The 22,232-nt window shown below is 31.7% G+C and overlaps 1 protein-coding gene across 1 annotated transcript in view; it reads left to right on the plus strand.

Moving 5' to 3' along the window:
• LOC106458933 (MFS-type transporter SLC18B1-like) overlaps positions 1 to 16,677 on the plus strand; it is a 39,519-nt gene extending 22,842 nt beyond the window's left edge. The window contains exons 5-14 of the mRNA XM_013918500.2: positions 1,356 to 1,503; positions 2,022 to 2,090; positions 3,269 to 3,356; positions 4,424 to 4,566; positions 6,480 to 6,578; positions 9,113 to 9,204; positions 9,566 to 9,661; positions 11,259 to 11,333; positions 14,484 to 14,577; positions 15,446 to 16,677. Of these exons, the coding sequence (XP_013773954.2) occupies positions 1,356 to 1,503; positions 2,022 to 2,090; positions 3,269 to 3,356; positions 4,424 to 4,566; positions 6,480 to 6,578; positions 9,113 to 9,204; positions 9,566 to 9,661; positions 11,259 to 11,333; positions 14,484 to 14,577; positions 15,446 to 15,580 (1,039 nt within the window). The 3' untranslated portion in view covers positions 15,581 to 16,677. The remainder of the gene's footprint in view (positions 1 to 1,355; positions 1,504 to 2,021; positions 2,091 to 3,268; positions 3,357 to 4,423; positions 4,567 to 6,479; positions 6,579 to 9,112; positions 9,205 to 9,565; positions 9,662 to 11,258; positions 11,334 to 14,483; positions 14,578 to 15,445) is intronic.
• Positions 16,678 to 22,232: the final 5,555 nt, after the last annotated feature.

Genomic DNA, 22,232 nt, shown 5'->3' on the forward strand with positions numbered 1-22,232 from the left:
CTGAAAATTTTAATTTTTTCTAAAAAGGTGGCGTCTATTTACTTGTGACCACTCAGTGTACATTATAATAGTAGCAATAAATTTATATTTCGGAAATTTAAAATTTACTATCAGTATTAATACCACTAAAAATGCATACATGTAAAATTAATAATCCCAAAGTTTATCAATGACCTGTATCTATATCTCTTATTATAAATACATATTCTCGTGAAGTTAGGAATTCCAAATGGTCCGTACTTAGTACACCATAGGCTAAAATGCCAATTAACAAAATAACAAACTGAAGGGCAAACTAAGTCATAAAGCTAATATAAGATAAAGCCTACTCTACAAGGGTAAGCTTAAATACAAACAGTTGTTTGAAGTTAGCCTTTCCTAAAAGGTGAAAGTAAAAAAGCCTATGATAAGTTAACACTATAGTATGATACACCTCAAATGCTAATACTAAATTACTTGCCGCATTTGACGCACCAGAAATCTAACTAAATTTAAAAACTTAAACATCAGATTTAAATATTTCAATTACAATTTAACATAATCAGTACTGCAGACTATTTGGGTTCAGTATAAAACATGTATTGGCTATACCTTTATTACTACATTTATCAAATGGTTAGACTGCAGTTACAAGAACTTATGAACATAATATGAAAACATTATCAGTTTATCTAAGACACGTTTTATTTTTATTTTTTGGGGGTGGAGGTGGGAGATGAGGAGAGATAAAGTCTCAGTGCCTAGGTTTACTAAGGTGAATAGCATAACAAAATATTGACAATATTATTTATTAATACTAAACAAGCTAACACTTTTAACAAACTTCTGTACAAACAGAAATTCAGAAAATTTCAATAATATGAATACATTATTCATAAATAACATAATGCGCTTGTTGTAGAAATTTACATACAACATTTTCTACAACTCTCACCAGATACGTTTACACTATAAAATGTAACATACATTGATCAATTGTTTATACATGAATAAATGATGAAGGTAAGAAATATTTGGTAATATGCATCTACATGACATATTTTAAAACATATGTCATTTTATTTTGTATTAACCCAAATTGCAGAGAAATTGAACTGAGTTTGTTGTGGCAAAGGTAATAATCACGTTAACCAATCCTTTAGTTAGCTAATACAGTGTAGCAAAATCTCCATTTTTGCTGTTTCGTGGTTCTGATTGTTTGAACAACTGTATTACTTTAGTGTAACACAGTTTGATTAAAATAAATCAACTGGTCAAATAAGAATACTAATAAAGTCTGTAAAGAATATCATTTGTATATATTTTCCATCTTTCAGAAGTGTACATCTAAGTATGTGATAACCTGTTTCCTTTAGTTTTCTCGATCGAGCTCCAAATGGAAACCCATTTGTTTATCTTGCCCTGGCAGTGAGAGTAGCAGAAGGATTCGGATCAGCAGCAGCCAAAACATCCAGCTACTCAATAATAGCACTGCAGTTTCCTAACAGTGTGGCCAAGACATTTGTAAGGATATTCTTTTGTCTTGTATATATATATATATTGTAATTTTTTACCATACAGAATCTTAATTGAAGTATATCCACCAAATATTTATCCAATTTATTACATTTCATTAAAGTCCAATATGAGTTTTCACGAATATGAAGAAAAGGGATAGTTTCGAAAATAGTTCAAAGGAAAAAGTTTTAATTTGGTATTTTCAACCATAGTAAATATTAGGATTTGTTGAAAATAAAAAAAAAATGTATTATTGGATCCATCTAAGGTATTGCAAACTGAAGTCGCCGAACCTTTGAATTTTCAGAAATATAATCTTTTATCATTTATAGCATGAAAGAGCCAGTCAATGATATAGAATATTTACCGTATGGTGATTTTTCAGCGTTTTCTAGTGTATTACGTAGAAACGCGTAGTAATTATATTAATAGTTAAGCAGTTTTCTAGAAACAATCGTTTTGAATTTATGTAAAGCCGCTAATTATATTAGGTATGTTTTATACGTATTTTTATTGCATTTCAGTCTTTATTAGAGACGTGTATAGGAATTGGTCTTATTGCAGGACCAACGATTGGCGGAGCCCTTTACGAGGTTGGTGAAATTTAATTATTCTCGAGTAAAGTATTCACATATAATTTGTTTTTTCATTTGTTAATCTAACGTGGTATATGTACAATAACGCGTACACCATATATAAGGTTAAGACCATATCTTGACTTAAATATTCTTTGATAGGATTAGTCAGCTGCAGTTTGAATTAAGCAAATTTTATTAATGTGACATGAACATTTCTGGTATCTCGTAATAAATTTGCTTTTCATCAGTTGTTTGTTACGTGTATTATGGCATGCTAACACTTTGACTTCTCAGATTCAATGCCGAAAGCAATTATATGAAGTAAAACGAGCTCTGATGGTTTAATCTAACAGGTAATAATAGTGAGGAATTTGTTAACTATTCACATTGTCCGATACTACACATGACCCGGCATTGCCAGGTTGTTAAGGAGCTCGACTGACAATCTGCGGATCGCAGTTCGAATCCCCGTCCCACCAAACAAGCTCGCCCTTTCAGCCGTGGTAGCGTTATAATATGACGGTCAATCCCATTATTCGTTGGTAAAAGAGTAACCAAAGAGTTGGCGGTGGGTGGTGATGACTAGCTGCCTTCCTTCTAGTCTTACACTGCTAAATTAGGGACGGCTAGCGCAGATAGCCCTCGTGTAGCTTTGCGCAAAATTCAAAACAAACAAACAAAAACAAACAATCCGATACTACACTCCTCTGATGGTTTAATCTAACAGGAATTTGTTAACTATTCATATTGTCCGATATTACACTCCTCCACTTCTTATCTTGGACCTAATTAAATCAAAGTTGTGATAATAATTGTGGGCCTAATTCTAATTAGGCGCTAATTTTATCGTGAGTAAAAGGAGATGATAGATGATTTAACCCAATGGCTACTACTACGGAGATAAATTTTGTAATTAACCAAATCATCTTGGTACCTTCGTGAGAAAAACGTGGACATTTTTACCCTTTAATGCAATGCAAACATTCCAACTTATCTGAACTCAATTGTGTCATTTTTATCTAAGTATTACGTTTCGTTCTCAGGCCTATATACTGTAACAGTTCTGTTGTTATCAGCATGCACTTTGCATTTTGTGCATGCTACTATACGAGTTAGAATGTTTCCAGGATGTTTTTGAAAGATCCCTTAAAATTTCAGACTTGTATTGATTCTAGATTGGTATGATTTTTTAGGTAGGTGGTTATGAACTTCCATTCATCACAGCAGGAGCTCTCCTTCTCATAGACGGTATTCTTGTGTATTTTGTTCTTCCAGAGTTAGGTAAGCAAACGTTTCTTTTGTAAGCTACATGAAAAATTCATGATGATAAAAGAGATCATAACTAAGGTTTATGCATTAACTCATTCCAGTTAAAGTTTATAAACAATTAATCTTATATTTAGAAATTACTTCGTCTTTAGCACTATCTGTAAATCTTAAACAGGTTGAAGCTTGCTTAAATATGTTCGTATATACTGATATTAAAAATACAGTAATGCAAAAGGTTGGTATGTTAAATGTATTCGTGATTGCACAGACACTACTTTATAGTAAATTCCACGAGTCACGAGTTGCTCTCAAGATCTGAAGAACATAAATTTACGACGAACATAAATTGTTAAACAGTCAAGTATTGAACGACTGCTCTGGAAATTAAACCTGATGAATTTAGAAGCTAGATAGTCAGGCTGTTATTTTATGTCCTGATCACAAAATCTCAGAAGCATAAATGATATGTTGTTAAAGTCAAGACGTGGGCCTACCAACAAATCAGTTAATAGCTCTTGGTCAAATCCACGTGACACATAACATCTTCAAAGCGACGGCCACAATTTTAGACACCTTTTGTAATAGTTTTATAAACATTATAATTTCAGCATTAAGACAAGCTACATCCTTTTTGTTTCGTATTTCTGAAAAGATCACTTCTATTGAACGTTGCTTTTAGTAAAGGCAATTACAAGTAATCATAAAATTCCAATCTTAGCCTATTAGAAATAATACTTATAATACACAAAAATAACTGATATTAGTTATAAGACAGTATAAATCAGTTTTTATCTATTATATATTTATCACAAGCTAACAAAATTGGCTTCATGTATATATCATGTTGAAGTACTTCTTTAATGTTTCCTTTAAAAAAATCATATATATACTTATGCCTGAAACTAGTGCTATCATATTAGTTATGAAAACACGAGTGCTTATTTTTTTGAATACTCTTTATTAACTATCTGCAAATTAATATCAATATATTTCTGACAGTCTTTCAATTCCTTTTTATAATTATACGTATGGCCACTCGTACTAATTACATCATCTGTTTGTTTTATTTAATATTTCAGACAACTCCAAAATACCCAGGAAATCAGGAGATCTTTTTAAATTCTACAAAAATTTAGGAACTGGGTTGGATTTTCTTGTTGTGTTTACCACATTTAATTGCGTTGGGTTTAATCAGGCAACGTTAGAACCTCACCTTCGTCAGGTAGGAAATTAATGGGTGCGTTGCACCTTATATATCACTCACATTCCTTAGGTAAGAAACACATATTTTATTTGTGATTATCACATGTGTTCTATAAGTAGGAAGTTTAATTCTATTTTCATAATATCTTTTGTGTTTAAGTAGGAAGTGTAGTTCTATTTTCATAATACCTTTTGTGTTTAAGTAGCAAGTTGCTGCATATATTATAGATGGCATCGTATCCTTTGATTATTTATTATACGAAATAATAGGTACTTGAAACGCATATATCACCTGTTTTCTTCTGAGTGAAAATATATGCTTCAAACCTAAGCACCAACCAGTTGCAGTAAATATTATCAGTAGGCTTCTGATTGGAAGTGAGTCTTTACACCGAGATCATTACCCACGGCTTTCATGCAGAAAGAAAAATGTTTATCAGACAACTATTATGTGTGTTCTAATTAAGGAAATAAACATTACTATGTTCTTTGCTAGAGATTCTAATTAGACCATAAATACCTTTTTTTCTTCTTTAGATTAATATAAATGCACTGGTTCGTCAGTAAATACCCTCGTCTTATTTGGATAAGTAGATTGTTTGATCCATGAATACCACCTTATTTTTATGTAAATAGCTGCTTTGTCTGTATACATTGTCTTATTTTCTGATATATATTATGTAAAAGAAAAACATCTTTATTATAGATTTACGCGCTACTTAATGATTGTGCCAGAGTGTAAAATTAAACTATTTATACAAAAGTATAAATGGTATCATTTTAAAGTGAAAATTTCTGTGGCCATAACACCCACGTACATTGGATATATTCCGTCTATCAGCCACAAATAATCAAACACCAGATGTAAAACTAGAAAGCAAGCTACAGATTCAATAATGGGTTAGAATGTGGATGCTAGATCCCACTACAACTCACCATGTGAGCATGATAATTACCCTTAAAGACATAAAAATAGAAATGTGATAACATCAAACACCCTCGATTTTTTATAAAACATTATCCCCCAACCTTCACTCTTTTTTGTAGTTCTGATAAAACATGGTATTTTAAATTTTAGATATGATATCATAAAGTATAAACCCACCTCTATAGTACTTATACCCCTATGCTTCTTTATTTGGAATAAGTGTTTGATTCATAGATTTCGGTTGTGTTTTATTAGTGTAAAAACATTTTAATGTGATATTAATGTATATTTCAACATTTGGTTTGCTTCTGATTAGAATAAATTTTTTGTTCTATAAAAGTATTATTTTTTTATGAATTCAGATCGTGTTTTCTACCAAAAATTGCATGTATTATGTCCAAGTAGACTTGGATGTTTGACTTTGAATTTGAATTTAGGGACACCAGCGACCAACGATGGGGCTTATTTGAGAGCTGACTATTTAAGTATTACTTCTATAGTTATCTATGTTTTTTTTAAGTAAACTCATCTCTATTAGATGAAACATGTGTACTATATTTAACTTATATTTTCGTTTCTTCGCATATTACTTGGTAGACTGTTTGTACAAAAAAAGCATTGTGTTTGGTCCAAATGTTCCAAACTTGTACAAACTGGTTGATATTTAAGTCTAAAACTTTTCACGAAACCCAGTTCTTACGCTATAATTTGCATCTCTGAACAAAACTTAATTACCATAAAACATATATAGGTCTCCATTAACCATTTGAGAATTTTTAACAAAGATTTTTGCTTTTTTTGTCTGGCTTTTTTATAGATTACGAATTTTATAGTTAGTGATTCGTAGATATCAACTACATCTACACTGTTTTGGATAAAAAATACATAATTGTATTATTTAATTTGTTTTGGTTAAAAAAAATACTTAGTTGTTTTATCTATTTTTGTTTTGGTTAAAAAAATACTTAGTTGTATTATCTTATTCTGTTTTGCTTAAATTTCAGTTCAATCTAACTCCATTTGTTTTGGGATCAACTTTTGTAATCAGTGGCGCCATCTACTCAATAACAGCACCTATCTGGGGCTGGATTTGTGATCGTCTGGTAAGCTATACCATTTAAACCTACAATTTTTATAATTTTATATGAAATTAGAAACCACTATTACAAACGTAAAATTTCTCACAAAAGTTTTTTATTAGGGAAAGAGATAAAACATTAAATATAAATAATGAAAAATTTCGCATGCATGAAGTGGTAGGGCCTAGTGGTTAGCGTGTCACACTGTGGATCCCAAGATTCATGACTCGCATCCCTTTGCCACAAAAAAATACGCTTCGCATTTTGTGCACTGTAAGAGCAACGATGAAATTCCATTATATGGCCAGACAAAAATTATCCCAAGAGTTGGCGGTGGGTGCTATTGACTAGATATTTTCCATTTAGTCTATCAGTTCAAATTGGGAACAGCTTTACGTGGGTAGTTCGTGTTCGCAAATTCTAATAAAATAGAATATTTAATGACAGTGGTCTGAACAGTGTCTTGCTTATTGTTCCGTTAATTTTGGACTTGCGTGCTGTCACTCTTGTTAACCGTTGCAAAGCTATAATTATTCTACGTATAATGCATTATGATTATAAAAATGCATAAAAAAATTAATAAAACATTATAAAAACTGTGTGTTTTACTACGTTTAACACTTGTACAGAGTTTGCACAAGTTAATTTGGGTATGAACGTATAGGTGATGGGAAACTATACAATCTACAGCTTTATCAGTTGGTATACACATATATGAAAACACACGTGAACACATCTATCAAAGAAATGCTATAGGAGTACTGAAAGGTGATCATAAAGCTAATTTGTTAGTTTGGTGTTAATCGCAAAGCTACATAATGGCAATCTGTACTGTGTCCATTACGAATATCGAAACCCATAAGCCCGAAGACTTACTGTTTAGTCACCACAACATACAACATTCATTTTCAACATACGATAGTGTCCATGCAAAACCCATGTTCAAAATGCAATTCATCCACTTTAACAATCACCCTCCCAATGGTTCAGCGATAAGTCTGAAGGATTATAACGCTAGAAACCGAGTTTCGATACTCTAGATCAGCACACCGCAGATAGCCAATCACTCTTCAACGATAGCAGCACAAAATCCAGCATTGGTGGAGCATAAATTATTAAGAAAAATACACAAAATCCTGACACTACTTGTAGGTCAAACTATGCAGCAGTTTGATCATTCCAGAAGAAACATAATAACATATCAGCACCCTTCTAAAATGGAAGCCTTGATCCTGGATCAGTTTTAATGTTCAAGTCAACGTTAAAGGATAAGTCCTACGTACACTACACTGGCCAAAAATCTAAATACAACATATCAACACTCAGGTCGTGACTTAAGGTTCCATAAGGAAAGTCTCGTTTTGGCACTTATGTTGTGCTTATACCCAGTATTACAATATTGGGTTTTGGAACATAAATAGAATAAACAACAGTTAATAATAATGCTTCTATTCTTAACTATTCGGTAAGATCGATAAGGTATCTATGATATCCGAGTTTACAGACTATCAGCTATCTATGATATCCGAGTTTACAGACTATCAGCTATCTATGATATCCGAGTTTACAGACTATCAGCTATCTATGATATCCGAGTTTACAGACTATCAGCCACTATTTCGTTTTAATTTATTGGAAACCTTCTCAGATTTGTCGTAAAGTGAATTCCTTCTATTTGTGCACATTATTTTCAACTTTTATCATAAACTTTCTACAGGATAAGAACCGGGACTTTGCATGACCCTTTTATAACTTTTATATCATCGCCTCCTTCCTTTTCCACAAAATACCTCTGTTCAGCAAGGCAGTATGTTTTGGAATATTATCCTGCCGACATTTAAAAAATGTCTTACATTTATGTCGAAATCTAAATAATGTGTTCTAGTATAAATTATCTTTATATCTTCAGTTTCCAAATATATATAGTTGTAAAAAAATATTTATTAATTATTTGATTATTCAAGCTAATTATATCACCTATCTATGTATGACATATATATAATAATATAAGAATTCTATAATTCTATAATATAGGAATTTTCGCATAACGTTTTCATTGAAATAAAATATTGGTTTCCAAAATTAAGAGAGTAGTTAGCCCTTGTACAGCATGTTTGTTGACACTGTAAAGGAAATAAAGTGGTTATAAATATAGAAACTAACAAGACATTTTATTACACTTTTATTATTATTAATTTTAAAATTAGGTCATTCAATTGACACATTTTTAAGTAAATCGATCGATAAATTAAAACTAATTAGTACGTTTGAAAGAATCTCCGCATATAAAATCGTAAAATTAAAGTGTAGTTTGTACCGTAGTTTTATTTGTCTGTATTTTATGTGCGCTGTTTTTAGTCCGTTTATCTGAAAGGTTTATACACATATATGTATATAAAATACGCATGTGTATGTATGTATAATCGGGTTAGTTTTATAAACTATGTTTAACACATAAGACTTCTATGATTCACACAATGTTTTAGTCATGTACTAAAAAGTGCGGTAATAAAAATGTGCAGTAATGTAAAGTTGTTCATGCTTTTTATGTTTTGTAGCCATCAACTAGACCGATAACATTAATGGGATGTATATTTATGAGCATTTGTCAACTCTTTCTTGGACCAACTACTTTTATGCCAATAGACACGTAAGTAAGAAATAAGAATTATAATCAGTAAAGAAATTTTATTTTCGTACAACTTCAAATTTTAACTTTCATTCAATCCTTCTAAACTGGTTTAAGCTCGAGGTAACTTTTCATACGTGCATTGATCCAAAAGTTCAAATGTTTAAAAAATTCAGAAATTTTACATTAATGTTTTAGTATGATATTTCAGTTCAGATAAATCATTTATTAGCTTGAATCGTCCAAATTTTTGAAAACAGATCAATACAGCGAGAAAGTTGGACCTTTATTTTTACTAAGAATGTTAAAACAATGAATAAATTAATACATTAATATATTTATATTATATGTTTTCATTCGTTTTTGTTGTTATTTCCTGTAGACAACTGTGGCTAGTGATTGTCTCTCTTGGTATCTTTGGACTGGCAATTGGTTGTAAACTAGTTCCTACGTTTATTGGTGCTTTACAAAATACAATGTAAGTAGGCCTATTAATATATGTGTGTGTTTGTTTGAAAAACAGTCTTACTATGTTATTGTTTCTTGGCATCTGTCCAAAATAACATTTGTTAGCACAAAGCTATTTTTTACTAAATCCATTTGAGTAACAAATTTGAAGAAATTGTCACTAAAACAAGTGTAAAATCCTATTTCGTTCGTAGTCTCGTCTCATTTAAGTTGGTTAGTATACATCTATTTCGTTGCTTTTCTTTAAGGAAGTTGCATTTCCTAAGAATGATTCAAAAAAGGTTTGAAACATATATCCAACTTAGGTAACATATTTGCCACTTTAGGTAATCTGATCTATGGTCATGTTTCTACATTACATTTGGAATGTGTGCGTTTTTATATATTTCTCATTATAATAAGACATTTTTTCTATAAATAATCTCTTTCTTATTATACTCGAAGATTTGATTTTCTCAACCTATACTCTTTTTCTACAATAAATTATGTTGTTTCTGTTTAAAATGTTTTTTATTCACTCTCTAAAAACATGTCACTATTTTTATTGAATATTTTTTGCTCAGTTCAATTAACTTTTACATATCTACTATTAATTCAATCACGTTTACCGCATCAGTTCTTCCTAGGTATGTTTAATCTTATTCTAGCAATTCAATGCAAAAACTCGTTGTCAGTTCAATTTGATCACAGGAACTTGAACTTACCATCAAATGTTATTTGAATCAAACTAATCCGAAATAAATACAAAATGTAACTTTTGTTTTTTTAATACATCAATCACAAAAATTTGTTTGGATATTACCGAAAAGTTCTTTGTAAACACGTGCCTGTGTCTAGACCGAGTTATCATACTCGACAAGAGAAATCACCCAACAACTTTCAAATAAAATCCGTAGATCCCAACCTCTTATGAGAGGCTTAATATACGTTTAATTTGAGTTATTTCCCATCCGAATATTCTTGCTTGGGCAAGAAAAATTGTCTGTCAGCCTGGAATGTGAGAGTCCGATTTCGTCTATTATCGTCGTATGGTGTTACTTGTTTAAAAACGAGAAAAATTAAACCTACACGTCCAGCTTGTAAAGTTAACTGATAATTCCAATGTTTGCTACATTTTTCAACATTATTGGTCTTGTCTAGTACTTTTGCATAATTGTTTATATGCTTTATATGCATTTTATATCATTACTGAAATACGTTAAAACAATAGTAAAATATGAACAATCACATTACACATTAAAATATTACTTCTGTCTTCATTGTCTTCATACACATTTTATATCAAATTTATAAACGGAAAATATCTAACACAATTCCTTGACATTTTGTTTGTTTTTATGCTCAAATAGCTAATATGAGTAATAACAATTTTCATATATCTCGACGTTCATTTAGTGCATTTTCGAAGACCTCTTTTATACTTTTATATCATGTCAGCATAAAATAAGGATATGAATGCGTTACTGTAAAAGGTTCCGAAAACATTTTCTACATAGTAGTATAAAGATATGGTATGTCACGTCTTCTGAATACTTTATTAAGAAAAACCTTAAATCCACTTTTTTCTAGCTCGTAATACTGGTAAGATATGTTTTGTTTATTATCAGAGAACGTGGCTTCCCCAACGATCTGACGACTTACGGACTGGTATCGTCAATGTTTACTTCTGCTATGGCTCTTGGGTACGTGATGTGTAGCCGTAATCAAGTTAAGCATTTATGTTATTTTATGCTAATAGACTATTTTCATATTACAAAAAATCATATCTATAATAGTTAAATGTTTTGAAAATAATTTATAAGTCTTTCTTAGTACAAGGGCCTAAGGATCCAATTCGAGACATAACTTTCAGCTATGGATGCGTTATAAAAGTGGCAGTTTATCCAACTTTATGGTTTTACGAGTAATCGTATCATGAGGAGGGAACTGCCGACTGGTTGTCTGTCCTCTCGTAAGCAGTTAAATATTAGTGACGCATATGCCTGGACCTTACGTGTTACAAACCTTGCCGTTTAGCCTATTGTATGCATTAATGTGTCATTTAGGTGAACAAAGAATCTTTAATACAGGCTTACAGTATATCGTGTAAGGTCAATTATTTTAAATTATGTCTTACACTATATTTTGCTTTGCAGAGTGTGCCTGGCTTGGACGTTACTCGCACTTTCTTTCTTCAGATTTTGGTAGTATAGTTACGATCTTTGTTACCATCCTACAAAAATTAAACATTTCTAAACCTTTCCGGGCATCATTTATACGCTATATCGTTAAATGAACCTAATTGCTTTAGAGAAACGTCTCACATCTAAACAAAATTTTTTGTTTTACAATTTTATGTGGGATACATTTAACGGGAAGTATATTGTGTAGCTTTGTGCTTAACTTCGAACAAGCAAACAAAAAATCTTCAGAATTACCTTTGGTATATAGCTTTTGTTAGCATAATCTGTTTTTCGTGATTATTTTACGGATAAATTGCAGTTAAATTGCGTATCGTGCATTTTTTTTCTTTAAGTCCATATTGAGTCCGTTAAAACTAAAATGTTTAAAGTATTTTCGGTCTTATTCATATCTGATTCATCACACTTGATATCTTATTTCCATTTATTTTCAGACCCAAGAACTCCCTTTAAGTTTAATGGTGTACCTGTTTCTTTAATACAAGTAAAAGACTTGTCACAAATGTTTTGGCACACGAGGCATTTCGTATTTTGTATTTTCAACCTGGTAACCCAAGAGTTGGCGCCCAGTTGTGTTGACTAACTACCTTCCCTCTCGTATATCATTCCTATTTCCGGGACGGCTAGCTCAGTTAGCCTTCGAGTAGATTTGCACAAAATTCAACAAGTAAATTTTCAAACTTATGTCGCTCATGGGCTAAACGGGCTTATCAAAAACCTCGAGTTCAGGCATAGCCTTCCATAACTTTGAACGGATTGATGTTGCTTTTATAACACGCCCACAGATAAATGTGTGGGGCGATTTCAAAGGAACACTGAGAAATCGAACCTTGGACCTTCCGATTCAAAGCCATGGGGCGCTAATAACTAAGTACGCCCTACTCAATAATACAAAACAGAAATACAAAAGCCCTGATGGACAAAACGTACAGTGAAAAGAGAAAAAAGAAGTAAAATGTTGGACAATGCATATACGAAAATAGAAATATCAGTACTTAATTGAAATCCTAACATGACCCACACAATAATCAATGTGTTCAATCATATGGTGCTTTCCTCGGCACTCATTTGAAACCATATATTATTGATATATCAAAATACAAAAACAACTCTTATTATTTTATTTGTGAAAAAATGGGGATGTGGGAAACCCAAACTTGTGATCAGTATTGTAAGTAGTTATGAAATGGTAAGGAAAAAGGATATTAAAGACAAAGATTTCGGAAAGGCCAACACCTTACTGTTTGAAAGTGAACTACACCTGATTACAGCGAGTCACATGTTGATTAGTTTACATTGCGATATTCCGGTCATGTTTTCTCGAACTAACTGTACCGCATGACGATCGTATTGCTGATCAATGATAATCCATGCGTACAATTCAGCGTCAAGTGTTCCATGTAAAACTAGCACTGATGATAGCAAAAATGATCGAAGTAGAAGAATAAAAAAATATGCCAGGTATCTTAGTGTATATTCTTTACCAAATAAAATGTTCGAGTACAAATCTTGCCAATGACCTTGCTATGAATACAGTTCTGAACGTTACCCCGAGAACAATAAGATGCACATTTGCACAAAGTGGTTTCAAATGAAGTATAGCTGCTCATAAATAACTACCAAGAAGAGTTAATCAAACCAAAAGATTGAAATGGGCATCAGAAAACAAAGTCCTAATATGAAAATTCGTGAGGCTGTATGAGTTGATTTAACAACTGAGAAGGCCAAACAAATTGGCTGAATTGTAGAAAGTAATAAGTGCTATAAAAATAAGGCGCAAAAACAATAAATTTTGTTGATTAGTTGCCTTCCTTGTATTCAATCACTTAAATTAGGGACAGTTAACATATTTAGCTCTTGAAGAGTTTTGCGCGAAATTTAACAAACAAAATTAAAAATAGTGTTTTAATTCATGCCCCACACGTGACTTAGTTTAATGTATTAAGGATGAAGTAGCCTATGTATTTACATAGTAATACAACACCTTTGGAAGAATATTCCAGAGTCATACTTTGATAAATTATTGTATTGCGGCATCAAAAAAATACATAATACTCTGGGTCAAAAAGATAAATTAATACTGTTCAGAATATTAAAAGAGTCCCAACCTACATATATACATATAAGTAAAAATAAAAATGCCAAAACTGTGTCTTTCAACAAAAACTTACATTTACGTTATTAAACTGCCTATTATGGATTCTTTTATCCACGGGAAACTATAAATAACTTCTGAATATAAGCAACTTGAACAGTGCATTCAAAAAATCAAGATAAGCTTAGTGTATTTTTAGAGTTACCTGTAGTAGATAGTGTGATATACATCATACGTTAACAAAATTGATTTCATAAAATGATTCGAAAAATTAAATATAATTTGATTGTAATAATGATAATTCAAATACTAAGCAGTCAGTAGATATTAGACTTAAAGTAAGATGAATGCACTGATTTATCGTTTGTGCACCCTCATTACTAATATTTTTTAGGTCATAATAAAATTCATTTCCAAACATTCAATGACTGAAGAACATGAAATTAATTGAATTATTCTTCAGATATTCTTAAACTTGTGCATTTTTCTATTGTAAAAATTGCCAATTTCATTTGTAATTTTATTGGTTAATAAATCTCTGAATCGTTTCTTAATAGAGCTTTTGTAGGACCCACTGTTGGTGGCTATCTTCTTGACATCATCGGTTTTCGAAAAGGAACAGAAATACTGTTTGGAATTGAGATAGGATTGGTAAATTACCTTCATTTGTAGCCACTTATTATCATTATTATCAATGTTGGTTTAATGTTTCTATTTATGACTTTATATAAGCTAGCAAGAACAAATTCATCTCATATGTCATTCGTATATTAATCCGTTTGTTTCATAATAATGCAAAGGAGAGTATTTTTTGTAGCCAATACTAAGCTAACATTTCTATCGTATTACTTTTCGTGCGATTAATGGTTCTGAGTTCAGTATTTTATCTTCATTAGTAATTATTATATAATAGTGGTCAGCGTGGTTTTGCACTTTGGACTCGTTGTGAATTTGAGACAGTCCAGCGTCATTCTGTTGTGTCCTTGAGTAGACACTTTATTCCAAATGTTCCAGCTTATTCAGCTGTATGATGGGTACCAGCTGTTAGCTGTGGGTTAGCGATCGACTGCTATCCCATCTAGGAGGAATGGATCACCATTCTCATCCAAACACGTGCCTCGCAAAGGCAAGACAGAGAGTTAACAAGTGCATAAAATGAGTGAATACTGCTGTAAAGCATTTTTCAATTTGTTTTTTACTTTTACAGCAAATATTTCAAGTTATAAAAGCTCAATCTGAATTAACTGGTCAAACGCTTTGGTAGTTTCAACATTATACTGTAGAATTGTTTCTTATTCGTTTATAACAATTTAACAAGTATATCATACATATTCTTCTAGTTATTATGAAATGTTTTTCTACTTTCATAAAATCGTAATTAAATTGTAATTAGCTTCATTTCTTGTTAGGCAAGCGGGTTAAAAGGGGTAAATGGATAAAGATGGGTTTATAATATAAGTCAGAACAGTTTCTGCGATTAGTTTATATGGATTAAACTGTATTTTCTACTTTTGGTTAGTTTGTCCTTGTTGCCGTATACTTTGTTTCATTTCGACTTAAACTTGGTGAAACTCGACCGAGGGAACCACTGATGGATTCACTGACTACTGCGATTATTTCTGAAGGAGTGAGGACAAAATCTATCTCAGTATAAAATGAATGTATTTTAGACTAGACGGAAATTACCCTCGTTATTAACTATATGTCTCGAGAGTTTTTCACAAGCAGAGATCTGTTAGACGATTTATTTCTGTAAGTAAGAATGTAAATACAATTTTAATTTACAGAAAATTGTTTTATGTGCTTGTAAAGATATATCTTTCCTCGTTTAATGTACAAACGCAGTTAATATATATTTAAACTGAGAATAATGATTTCAATTACACTGATATGCCATATAAATTATGAGCAAGTTATATATATATATATATATATTAGTCATAGATAACACTGAAGATTTTTACTTTATAAGAATTTCAAGCATTCTAAGTGAATAATAAAATTTTATTTTCACAAGTGGTATCGAAAAGAGTTTAATGTACTTTTTGTTCGTAGCTTTTAAATAAATTATATTCAGAAAAGAGAAAGATTAATCGGTATTTCTCACATTAAAAAATACTTATTTTTCTATTGTCCCCTGAACAAACATCAACACTTATTAATTAAAGAAGTTCTAAAGATATAGTTTATTATATTCAATATAATTTTTACTCATTCACTACAATCCACTGACAAAATATTAAAAATAGAATTTACTATCCACTTATAAATTTGGAAAACTGTAATATTTCTGGCTATGAACACAAACGTGATATACAACACAAGTACATTCGAGAGCTACTCAGCATCAAACGACGTATTTGGAACATTCAAATATTTATTAATTTCAATAAATATTAATAACATATTTTGTTGAATTTAAAAACATTTATTTTAAATCCGTAAAATTCATATAATTGTTTTTATAAGTTTATTGTGTATTTATTATGCTTTTGTCTCAATTTGAAATATTTTTCATTGACGTCCATTTACAAAGGTTTTCTGTCACGGCTAATTATGTTATTAAGACATATACTTTCATCCTAAAAGTATAATGTTATCTGTTACACTAACAGTTGTTAAGACATTGAACCGAAATTGTTTTGATATTTTGTTATATGAATATCTCTGCGACTGTTCTCCAGAAAATACCATATTTTCGAGCTGTAATCGATTTCCATCCTACAGTTTTGTAGGAAAATAAAAAAGTAAGTGAAATTTGTGTAACTCTCGTATTTTACAACTATAAACATGATGTTTACACTGTTGACACATAATTCCATTTTCGAAGGTTTAACGTAACCGTTTTATCTAACGTCAAACAATTTTCATACTCACATGAAGTTTTAAATGTGTTTAGTACTTTTGAGCTTTTACAATACTCAGTGAAACATCCACGCCCTACCTACAATCACAGTACAATTGAAATCCCCATTTGTGTTGCTGAACTGATAAATACCAAGTTGGCAAACGCACGGAACTATCACTATGTTTAAGTCTTGATGGTAGTAGTTATCCTCGGAATGAAGTTCACATTAGAGAAACAAGTAAACACTAGGATAAAGGTATGCCTAGTTTAAGTAAAGTAAAACGGTTCTCTTCAGAATAACATCTACTTCTCCAGAGTATTAATGTAAACCTCTTGAGATGCAGTAAAGCGGCTAAACACATAATGTCCGATGGTCAGTTACATTAAAAACAATCTGTTATTGCACAGTGAATATTCTAATTACTAGTAAAGCTTTTAGTTCCTTTATCAGAAGACTTACAGTTTCACTAGAAAGATTAGTGCAACGGCAAAAATAACATAAGTAATAATAATATTTTGTTAGGATTTTTTTTTGTTGACCATCAACTACGCGAAGTAGAAGTTTATAATTCTTTATTTGTACTTTATTAAAAAGTAAAGTTGGACAAAATATTACAACTAACATACAAAATCTCTGAGAAACTGAAACAACTTGGAACTTACCAAATGAACCCAAGTTGTCGACAACAACAAAGTGACTTTGAAAACTAACCACGGATTTTAACCACTTTATCTGGTTACAGCCATTAAATCTTTTAACTATGGGCTAAACCCGTAGCGCATGAGCACAAGAAAGTGTTTGGTATTTTTAACCTAGACAACATCTTATACGACCTCAAAATCAAAACGTAGCAATCCCTAATTTAGAACTGCTGGATCAAGAGAGTGGGAAACCAGTCAGCAGTACATATCACCTACAAAACTACTTTTAACCGAATATCTTCATTGACTGTTTCTTTCATTACAGTTGAATGTTCAGCACAGTTTTGTTCAGTGACATAGTGGGGGTAGTTCGAACTTTGGACTTGTACTAACCTAAGGCCACGCCCAAAACCAAGAGAAACTAAATGAAGAATATTTTAATTTGATTATTAAATAGAGAATCTACACAATTCCCGCCCTGCTGGTTTACATCATCCTTTGATTTGCTGTAATATCAATAGTTACATTGGCATAAAAGTCTTGGTAGATTATTTAGTTTGGGGCGTATTATTAAGCAAACAGTTTCTGTGGCCTGATAAAGTGTTATTCTCCCGTTTTATTTGTTTGTTTTTTCTTAGACCATTATTTCAATCTGTATTTTACATCATGAAATTCATAATGTTGATTATTAAGATAAGATTATTAGATTCCCAATATAATTAAAATATAATTCGACTTACACTTTTCTGTAAGTTCTTCATTTATAAAATTCTAAAGTGTTATAAAATTTTAGATAAACTGTTTAATAAGCGTGTGTAAAAAAAAGATCAAAATATATTGCGAAAATGTCTGTGCAAGCATAATATTGATCCAAAGTGTATGTGGACGATATTATCGATCATGCACACGCCATAACCATAGTGGACACGAGCTTTTTCAATACGAGAATGCAGCAATCTCATCTCGCTTGTATTGTTTGAATTTAATTCGAAGAGCACGACAGTAACTGCAGTCATCTTTCTGGGACAGCATAATCAGAGGATTTCAATCCAATTTAGCATTGCTTTATGAACTTAAATACCACGTTCGCCACTGTCTTCCTCTGTGATCTTATTGCAGAACGTATGGGCTCCTTCTGAACACTTCCGGTATCTTATAGAGCATACATCAGAAATCAGGCTTTTATTGCAGCAAAAAGTGACCACACTAAAGTTGGAGCCAGTAGGCCAGTCAATGTATATATATTTCAGTTTATTAGAAAATTATTCTTAAATAACTATCAAAGTCAGCTTCGAATAAAACTTTTATTTCAACTAAGAAATAAAAAAACAAAAAATGAACTATAAGTATGATATAAACTTACCTTAAATTGAAATTTAACAGATTACGATAATGTGTGTGTGTGATGTAGGGAACGAAAAAAACACCTTTCTCCTTAGTTTCTACACTATATTTCGTCTTATTCTGGTTGTTAGCTTTGCCTCTTTATTCCAAAATGGTGCTAATTCTTAGTATGCAAGTTTGCCTCAGCGAAGCAATTCACTCTGCCATTTTACCAGTGTTGCTCTTACCTAAACATTTAACCTCATCAGCAGCTAGTGAAGAAAAACTTCTTACTAAATTTTACTTCAAAGAAGACTAATAGAGAAAAGAATTTTACCTCATAACTCCAAACTGAATGCTAGTGCCTGAAACAATTCGTCCCAACCAAAGCTATAATATAACTAGCTTGCCAAATCTCTTAACTAATAATAAATTTTTAAATCAGAGTTCACGATTATGTATATTTTGAAATAAAACAGTACACAGTATAGACAGCAAGCTAGAATTGCAGATGCTGTTCATATATACAATACAATGACAAGGATCGTCTGTGGTAAACGTAATATTCCCCTTCGCGTACATTAAACAAAATCGGGTTACTTAGTAACATCTGCTTCACAATATTAAGTAGTGACTCAAACACATATGCCTCACAACCATCTGTCACCTTCGTGTAAGCGAATTGCAAATGCAGTAACAAACATCAGTGAAGTTTTGAACTTTAGTGCAAGTACTTGATCACTGTGCCAATCACATCTTATTGAAAGTAGTTGTTTTTTATAGTATATTCAGGTAAAGAGCTGAGATAGGATCGAAGCGTACTTAAATTATCACGATAGAAAACATAAACGCTCATGTGTGTTTGTTTGTGTCTGTGACGGTTAAATAGAACCTATGGATCTGGACCATGTCGTATGATAGCTTAAACAGTATTAAAGTGCACACATACACATATATTAAGTTAAGTGCACAACAAAGATTAAACATAAAAGCATAAAACCATGAAACTTCTTATCTTCACTTAGAAACTCATCTAGAAACATATAAACGTTATAGATATTTTACTACTTCTGAAACAGTTAATACTGCCCATATGTAATGCTGTTATGAGAAACCTAAGAAATCACAAGCGAATATGTTGTATTAACTTAGAAATTTATAATCACTACATGTATTATATTTTTCTCCAAACACAGAATCATTGTAGTTGTTGTATTCACCTATAATCATTAACTTACTACATTTACTCTATTCATCTACAATTACAAATATAGAAATACAGATGTTAGATTAACCTGAATACTCCCATGTAAATATACATACATGTGTGTGTTTATAGGAGTGGTCTTCGTTTACTAAGCTTTATCACCATTTGCCCCCCCCCCCCCAGTGGCACAGCAGTATGTCTGCGGACTTACAACGCTAGAATCCGGGTATCGATACCCTTGTGAGCAGAGCACAGATAGCCCCTTGTGTAGCTTTTGCTTAATTACAAACAAACAATTATCACCATTTCTTGTTAGGAAATGAAACAAGTTGTATCATAATGTACAGAAGCGCTAATCGATTAGTCTTTTTGCTCAGTTCTTACGTTTGTGTTTGATACATTTAAAACAATTCAATCTATCTTGCATTCAATCCATTCTAATTCTCAGCTCTTTCAGCAACAATAGGACTTAATACTACTGTAAATTATTTGTATTTTAACTTTGGTTAAAATTAAGTAAATACTACTCAGAACACTTAATCGATCTATTTTTTTGCATTCATAATACCTAAAACAGAGATTTCAGCAATGTATGCAAATTATATCAAAATAATTGTAGTTTTGTAAATATTAACTTTAATAAGCAAATTACAAGAAAATCAAAATTTTGAACTTTATTATCAGATACATTTTTGCACAAAAGCACCTCAAAAATAATTTTTATCACGTTGTATTATTGAATGCATTGATTTCTAACTCCTATGATTTAAAGTTTGAACTTTTCTCTCGTTCGTCATTAATTTTGCAAATGTTTATTTCAGAATCAGTTTGTGTGCAACGTAGTATAAATAAAATCCACAAAAGGCTAAATGGTAGCTAATGTCAGCTCATACTGTAATTGGTTAATTTTGGAGAAAAGCACACCTTCTGCTAAAGGTCACACCGCGTCTTTACAGTCTCTTGATTTGTTGTATTATATGAGTTTCTAGTTTACGAAGTTTATGTAACTTATTCTGTTAGCGAGCGTACACCTTTAAAATGTATCGTTTACTTTCTCAAATAAATCTCATTTTACGCAAGCCGCTAAAAGTTAGCAAACATTTAACTGCAAATAAAGTATAGGCTTTAAATTTATTAAATAATCCAAGCTTCGCGAACATTCACTAATATGTATTCCTATTGTATGGGGCACAGTGACGTAAGAATATTTGTCACGAGATATATTTTGTTTGTTTGTTTGTAATTAAGCACAAAGCTACACAATGGGCTATCTGTGCTCTGCCCACCACGGGTATCGAAACCCGGATTCTAGCGTTCTAAATCCGCAGACATAAGATGGATGTGATGGACATAGTGTGGTTGAAATACTATTATACATTTAAAAACGTGGGAAGACTATGTGCAGAAAATACTTGCGGGTTGATTTGTACAGAGATTCTAAAACAAACATAAAATCATGATTTAAAATTAAATAAATTAAGGTAAGTACAAAAAATACCACAAGAATGTTTTTTTCTAAAAATCTTAAAAACTTTTTTTTGGGGGGGTATATAATACGAAAAATAAATTTTGCTACATATTTTCAAATATTGAATTACTTGTTAGGGAAATAATTGTGTTTAATTACAATATTTGTTGTTTATTATATGTTACCTACTTGCCCCCTAGTGGCACAGCAGCCCGACGACGCGTTTCATTCAATGCAACACTAGCGGAAAAGGTATGTGATTAAAAACACAATCATCCTTATGTTATTATCTTATGATAGTTTATTATAATCACGTGTCACCAGCTGAAAACAAAAACACAAAAAAAAAACCGGTGTTAACATCAAAACAATTTGGTCGTTTAGTTCAGTAGCGAGTCTCTAGTTTGGTCGCTTAGTTCAGTAGCGAGTCTCTAGTTTGGTCGCTTAGTTCAGTAGCGAGTCTCTAACTTGGTCGTTTAGCTCAGTAGCGAGTCTCTAGCTTGGTCGTTTAGTTCAGTAGCGAGTCTCTAGTTTGGTCGCTTAGTTCAGTAGCGAGTCTCTAGTTTGGTCGCTTAGTTCAGTAGCGAGTCTCTAACTTGGTCGTTTATCTCAGTAGCGAGTCTCTAACTTGGTCGTTTAGTTCAGTAGTGAGTCTCTAGTTTGGTCGCTTAGTTCAGTAGCGAGTCTCTAGTTTGGTCGCTTAGTTCAGTAGCGAGTCTCTAGTTTGGTCGCTTAGTTCAGTAGCGAGTCTCTAGTTTGGTCGCTTAGGTTCAGTAGCGAGTCTCTAACTTGGTCGTTTAGTTCAGTAGCGAGTCTCT

This window comes from Limulus polyphemus, unplaced genomic scaffold (assembly GCF_000517525.1).
Source record: "Limulus polyphemus unplaced genomic scaffold, Limulus_polyphemus-2.1.2 Scaffold535, whole genome shotgun sequence".
Lineage (NCBI taxonomy): Eukaryota > Metazoa > Arthropoda > Merostomata > Xiphosura > Limulidae > Limulus > Limulus polyphemus.